Source organism: Hemiscyllium ocellatum, chromosome 7, assembly GCF_020745735.1.
Source record: "Hemiscyllium ocellatum isolate sHemOce1 chromosome 7, sHemOce1.pat.X.cur, whole genome shotgun sequence".
NCBI lineage: Eukaryota > Metazoa > Chordata > Chondrichthyes > Orectolobiformes > Hemiscylliidae > Hemiscyllium > Hemiscyllium ocellatum.
In genome coordinates, this window is record NC_083407.1 from 68,343,615 (window position 1) to 68,350,907 (window position 7,293).

The 7,293-nt window shown below is 36.6% G+C and overlaps 1 protein-coding gene across 1 annotated transcript; it reads left to right on the forward strand.

The window, feature by feature from the left end:
- Positions 1–5,409: 5,409 nt before the first annotated feature.
- hoxd12a (homeobox D12a) lies at positions 5,410–6,962 on the forward strand. Its single transcript, XM_060827945.1, has 2 exons — positions 5,410–5,989; positions 6,724–6,962. The coding sequence occupies exons 1-2, from the start codon at positions 5,410–5,412 to the stop codon at positions 6,960–6,962; spliced, it is 819 nt and encodes a 272-aa protein (XP_060683928.1).
- Positions 6,963–7,293: the final 331 nt, after the last annotated feature.

Here is a 7,293-nt window from a genome sequence, read left to right on the forward strand (position 1 = left end):
TACCGCAGTTATCAGGAACCGTGCTGGCGCATTGTGAATTACATGTGATGGTCTTCTCTTCAGAAAAGGAAACGAACTCAGTGTGGAAGACTTTCGAGCCACAGCTTCGGATTTATAAACAAATCGTAAAATAACAATTTCCACAAAATGTTGTGCAAAACTTGCTAAAATACTTGATCTGACTTCATCATCACTTTCAAAGAAATAAGGCACTCTTCAGTATGTGAAAAGTCCCACATTCGCATACTTGTCTTGTGTTACCGTGCTGGATTATTTTCACGAGTGGCATTGCACATACTGTCGCAAATAAATGCTTAGTTCAGTCTTAAGTCATATTTTCGAGGGTTCAGCTAAATTGCTGATGTTTGCAACACCCAGATAAAATGGCGACTACAACTGATTATACAATCAAACATAAAAATTGACATTAAGTGAAAAGTATTTATAACTTTCTTAATGCAAAGCATTTTTATTTAACATTTAGGTTTTCAGTCATGCTTTGCAAGGTGGCTGTGTTGCGAGTGGATTCAAATGCTAACAATATATATTGGCAACGAATCCATTCCGTTGTGAATAATTGAAAATATACTGCTAAGATACCATTTTAAATCTATGCCAGGTAGAAATTGATTATAAATGAGATAGTTACAGATTAACTGCGGTACAATCTCGTAAGATATTTTATCATATTAATCGGCAGCGAACTTACAATCATTTTCATAATAAATTATTTAGCTTAGAAAGAACGTTCTGTTTACTCACTGCAGAAGGTTCTGTAGTAACATGTTGTCCTAAACAAATGCTAGCGTTAATCATAAATTCAATCTCAAACGAAATGCTTGTCAAAGTTAAGATGTCCTTAAGAGTTATGTTAAAGTATGAAAAACTATGTTTCTGCATATAAGTCTTCTGTTCATTTAAAACTGTTATTTTCGAAAGAAGTGCTAATATATTTGAAAGCCCCATGGTAGTTTTGAATGCGGTGCCTTTAATTGAAACTTTTACAGCTGTTTCCTAATTACTAACTTGTTGCGCTGTATACCTAAATTGTAATCACGTTAACTATATGAGTAACATAGTGGAGAAGTTTGGCATTATTTCTATGTTTTATGTACAATTTTAAGTATTTGCTCATTTTGTCCATCATTTCCTTTATGCAGGGCGAGTTAAATATGAACTCGGGAGGTTTTCTTACTTGATTATGCCGTGTAAAATATTAAAACAAATCACACTTTAACTGTCTTCAAGTTTTATATTTCTTGTAAATGGGTTCAATTTTTTTTACTTTTCATATCGCCATATTTAGATTCAGCTTATCAGCATTTACACAAATGCTTTTCTAATTTATACATGTGCCTAAGTCACCTTAGTGCCTCCTTATTTTTTGGGTGAAAATACAAACTCTTAAACACTAATAATTAAAAGAAAGACGGGTATTAAAATTAATTATTTTACCTTTTTGAACATATTCCCCAGTATTTGATCGCTGCGTGTAAATTAATAAATTCAAACTACGATATACTATAAAGAACTTGGGACATGCGCTGTTTCCAGGATGCAGCGCTTTTACACGAAAAAAGGTTCAATTCAAATTTCTGCAGTAAGTCGGTCATGAAATGAGCAAAAGTCTTAATATTATTGGTACCAATAGAATATTAACGTCGGGTTAGAAAGGTCATGGGTTGATGCCAGTGTCTCATTTTTCCTAGTGTCGGCTAATTCAATATAGGATCGTGCGTATTCCGCACAAACATCCCAATATTTTCAAAGGTCTGCCGCAAATAAACTGCCTGTTGCAAAGTGCAGTTCGTTATTAGAACGCTCTGTGGAGAGGCACGATAAAATATAGACCGTCGTGCATTTTTTAAATTATTAAATACATTTAAACGTATAAAACCTAATGGTTTCCTTACGCCTCAAGCTTAAATTAATCATTTGGAAGGCAACCTTGTAATCGCGCCATAGTTTAAAGCAAATGACTATTGTGCCATCGTTGCCGGCGACGATGCATAAATGAAGCAAAACATGCTGATCTGGGTAATGTGTTCGGAATAGAATTAGTGCACTGTGAATTCGTAAGCAAAAGGAAATCATTGCAGAGACGAGGAAGTGAGGAAAGCTATCAGTTCCTATTTTCAACGTAGAAATATTAAGTGATGAAGTTTAGAATTAAGCTGAGTGCCATTGCTTCAATTTATATGAGCATGAACTTAGTAGGTGATAATGCTCCTGACCCTGCCATCTTTATTTACCAGCTGCTAACACTTTCTTTCCAAGTGTATTCCTGTGCATTGCAATAGGTTCTGCCTGTCAGTTTCAGAAGGAAATTGGGAAGAATTATGATCTTTTAAGTCACACTAAAATTCCATTTTCTGTCATATTTAATAGGCGCACACTGGCTAATTTTCTTGTATTAAAATTGTCGGAGCCCGATTATATTAAGGTACATTTTTGGCAGGGCGTTTAGCGCCCTGACGTCAAATTTCTATTTACCATTGACCTTGACTATGGTTATAGTCTTTGACCTTGACTTTATTTAGCATCATGAAGAATAAGGACTACCCTGATCGCAGAGCTAGTTCGCCATCTGCTGGGCAACCCTCGGTAAAACATGGGTCAACATTATCTTTCATGCTGTGGTAACGCGGGCTACAAGATGGTCGTTCTTAATCTACGCTGCAAAGCAACATCTAAAATACAAATTAGGTCAATATTTTCTTCCTTTAAGATCTTTTTGAAAGATTGAATTAGCAAATTAAACAGCTGTATTTTGCATTTTTTTCAAGAAAATCGACCGTGTAAGTATTTCAATTCAAGATCTGCAAAGTTTGCGATTGCCGGTGCTCAACTTCTTTATAATCTATAATTTAATAGTTGACAACTTTTAACATTACTGTATTTTATAGAATTTATACATCAAGCTTTAATTCCTATATATTAGTTTACTTCGCATTCACTTTCCGGAAGCCAAGCGCATCCCGGCTTTGGTTTTATATTGTAAACAAAAGAATATAGGTGAATTAACCTTAATACAAGTTTCTGTGATATATGCAGCATGCGTGTTATTCAGTTGTAGCTTTGTTCGGTATACACATCTATACGTTACGGTCGAATTTCATAAGCAGCACAGAAATGAAACTCCTGATCGAATGAGAGTCTTGAGAAAACATCCGGTACAATAAAGCAGCGTTGCTTATGGTAGGTGTAAAGTGAAGATCTTCACTCACTTTCTTTCTCTAGTCACAGTCTTTCCAATGAATCCTTCAGTTGTGTCTGACGTGGTGTAAATTTTCAAACTGAGCTGACTTTCAATTCGAAAGCCCATTTCGAAGTAAACGTCATTTCTTTTAAAAAATGGCGATTTGATCCTATTCGACATTGACCTTGAACTGAGTCTTTTTTTCAGTTATTGCTCGTTTTTGCAAAAATTGCAAGATGGAGACCCGCCTTGGGATAAAGTAGCTTTGTTTGCAATTACATTCGGATTTTAAAATCTTAAGAAGGAATCAGGCTCGGCATGTTTAGGGTTTCGTGGGATCATAAAAGAGACAGGGGACGAACAGTCGTTTTCCTTTCCGGTGAGGATGTGATGGCGGTATCTGCTTTGATTTTAGTGCACATGATATTTACTGAAAGCTAATTCGTGTCATATTGCAAATATATGAATTGGAAGACAAAGTAAATTGTTACCCTACGGACCAATAATTACTAATAGTATAAACAAAAAGAAAATAGAATTTCGCATTTCTGTAGTTGCTACAATGCTAGACATACATCGTATTGTTTCCTTAGCGGCTACGTATGAATTTTACTTATCGATTGTCGAATTTGGCATCAGAATTGTTTGCAGAATACAATGAGATAGAATAAATATGTTTAGTACTTAATTCCATTTGATTTGCTGTCGATGCACTTTAGCATAATTATTATTTTTAAATGTTAATTTGAAATGTTCAATTGATAACAGCAGTATTAATTTTTAATGATTAAAAAATTCCATGGACATAACTGCAGATGCTGCTTAATATTTATTTCTAGGAATTCTAACGAGGACAGATATAGAAGAAAAGCGTGGCATTTACTCCAGCAATCTTCATTCAAAATTTTCTTTGACGTGTTCTAAATCGAGGGTTCGCGGTTCAAACGAAACGAGCAGCGGTCTTAGGAAGCCTCAATTTTGTACAGAAATGTAATATATCAAGGGAGATAATCAATAACCTACTGAATATTACTGAAATGTGCCAATTGTAAACACGGAGGCGCAACCAAATTTAGCCTCAATATTTCCACTTGCAGAAGCACATGTTAAGCACAATTCACAAGTTAACCTCGACACTATTCGAAACAAACGTGGAGACAGTATAAGGGGATGTTTTAATTTCCAGTTCATAATGCAAACATACTTTAATACTTGCTGAAATTTTGTCAATAATGTCTTAAACAATGGAATCGAATAACATGAATTGGAATATCACCATTGCTTAATTTTACAGTAGACCCAGCGTTCTTGTTCCGTTTTTATAAATGCATTTGTTTTACAAAAATGCGCATTAATCTTTTTGATGCATTAACAGATCTTTTCGATGTTTCCAACTTGGTTAGGTGCAAAATGTATTTTCTAGACGCCCGGGTAGATAGTTTGCACAAAATGCCCACGGGGAAAATTTTGAAACACTGTTACCGCGTACCTTCGTATGCGTCGTTACTTTTTTTGTTAAAATATTTAAAATAAGATAAAATATGCAGCATGTCTGAAATGAACATAGATACCCTCGCCACAGCGGTTGAAAGAAATATTGAATTATAATGAATACTGAAAGTAATCAAGTTAAAATATGAAAAGTAGAAGGTATTTTTAATTAACATTTCCTACTTTTCTTCTGCCTACAAATGTTACATACCACCAATTAAAATGTTGCATGTCAGATAATGTCGCACATAATCTCATATCAATTTTATCAATAAATGTTAAGTAATTATGAAATGGACTGGAAAGAATCAAGGAACCGTAGAAGCGTATGAAACTTTATTTAAAGCATTTTATTTCAAGCTCTATGAATTAAAAAGCCATATTTTAATCCCTTCAGGAGTATGTAGGATCCTAGGATATCTATTGCAACGTATGTCATTATAACAAGTTAAAGTACTTATTTTCTAAACTGCGAGTGCATCCTGTTGAATTAAGCGAGTTATGTCGGGCTCACTGCCGTAGATTAGGGTGAAGGTGCATATGGACGTGTACTTGGACATTTCAGATGTGAGTTGCAGCGGGACGGAGGCGGTTCCAGAAAAAAAAGCTGTTTCCGTTTGTCTTGTGACCGTCAAAGAACCAATCAGCAAGCGTCTTTCGTTTATCTCTGTCTGGAAGCTAAATAGGGCACAGAGAGGATCTGATCGCGCTGCTCGGAAATGTGCGAGCACAATCTGCTAAATTCAGGCTATGTCGGCTCCCTGTTAAATTTTACCAGTCCGGAGCCCTTCTACTTCGCCAATCTGCGTCCGAATGGGACTCAACTGGCAACTCTGTCGCCAGCACTCTCCTATACCCGCCGGGAGGTGTGCTCGCTCCCGTGGACTTCGAGTCCATGCGCATCGCCGCCGCAGAGCCGCGCCTTTAGCGGCTACTCTCAGTCCTACCTCAGCAACTCAGTCTCCATCAGCATCAATAAACATGGATCAGAGAAGGCAGCCGCCGGCGAAGAGCCGAACAAATACTACTTCCAAGACAGCAGCCGCAAACTGGAAGAGCGATGTAGACACAATCAGTCTTATCCAAGTGATTCCAGCATCCCCTCTTCAGTCAACATCAATGCTGCCAAGTATGAGTACCCAAACGTGGAAACATCTCTACATGGCTCGTCATTACATAACCAAGGCTTTGAATTGAATTCCAACTCTCCCACTGTAAATGATGGTATCAAGCAAAGTGTGAGCCTCAGTATGTCATTACAGTCACCAGTAACGCCAGTATGCAACAGATCCTCCGATGGTATAGTATCAATGCAATATTAAAACGATGATCATTTGAAAATTGAATTCTCCTTCCTTTCCAAAAGAACTACCTGCCACCTTCACGTGAAATTCATGTATTGAGCATCCAGCAGCGGTCCTGGCAACCTTGCTCTTGTTACATTTAGAACAGCAGGAAAGTAACCCTGTAATTATATAAATGACTTTAACGTGATAATAAAGTACTCTGGAGCTAAAAACAGAGCAGAGATCAATGGATGATGGATCAACTTGTTTAAAATTAAATTAATCACAACATTTAAAGTACAATTAAATATTTCAGTGTAAATGCTAGCTAGCACTAACATAATGTAATCGTAATTGTGTACAGAATTTGTTACATTTTATTATCAACTTTCCATAATGTTTTTATTTTGGAATTTGTAATTGCGATTGAATTACCTACTGAACATTAAGATACTTGAATGCCTAATATGAAGAATGTATCTGGGTCTTTGATCTGATCATAGAAAGGTTTACCACGCGTCTGTCGTTATTTCTAAAGAACAGGTATCACAAAAAGTCGAAATGTTTGTATTGTTTTGTCGAATTTTGAGCAACATTTCTGTAAACGGCATCAAATGAATCTTGCAACGTTAAAAAAAACTATCGCCTGAGATAATGTAATATACTGAAAAATGAAAACGCTTTGGAATGAAAGCTGGTGAAATGTTTCCATGGCTTCAACTTGTTTCTCTCTGTTTCCATCTGCAGGGCTGCCCTGGTGTCCAACCCAAGTGAGGTCAAGACGGAAACGTAAACCGTACACAAAACAGCAAATAGCTGAACTTGAAAATGAATTTCTGGCGAACGAGTTCATCAATCGACAGAAGAGGAAGGAATTGTCCGATAGACTGAATCTGAGCGACCAACAAGTAAAAATCTGGTTTCAAAACCGGCGTATGAAAAAGAAAAGGCTTGTAATGCGCGAACAAACACTCTCACTCTTTTAGGCCAAAGTAAAGTTCATGTGTGAGTTTCAAGGTCGCGAATTGAACTTTTAATGCTAACTAAGCTTGCTTACAGAAAGCATATAGATCAAGAATATCCATTGTTTTAATGGATAGGTGCTCCTTTGACGTGCTGTCATATAAAACAGCAATCTTTCATTACATTGCCACTGCCACTAGTCCAGGGCGTGTTGGTTTAGTTAAACATCAGCAACATACAGGGACTGAGATGCAAACTACGAATACCTCGTGAACATTTGCCATGGCAGGAAATTATCGTAAGGCACAAATTTGACTTGTTGTGGTCTGTACTTTGCTGTTCATGGATAACGTG

Bases quoted from the DNA above. Each gene is read 5' to 3' on its own strand.
- hoxd12a (XM_060827945.1), top strand. From the start codon at position 5,410: ATGTGCGAGCACAATCTGCTAAATTCAGGCTATGTCGGCTCCCTGTTA. The intron at 5,990-6,723 runs GTATAGTATCAA...TTCCATCTGCAG, and splicing joins ATGCAACAGATCCTCCGATG to GGCTGCCCTGGTGTCCAACC.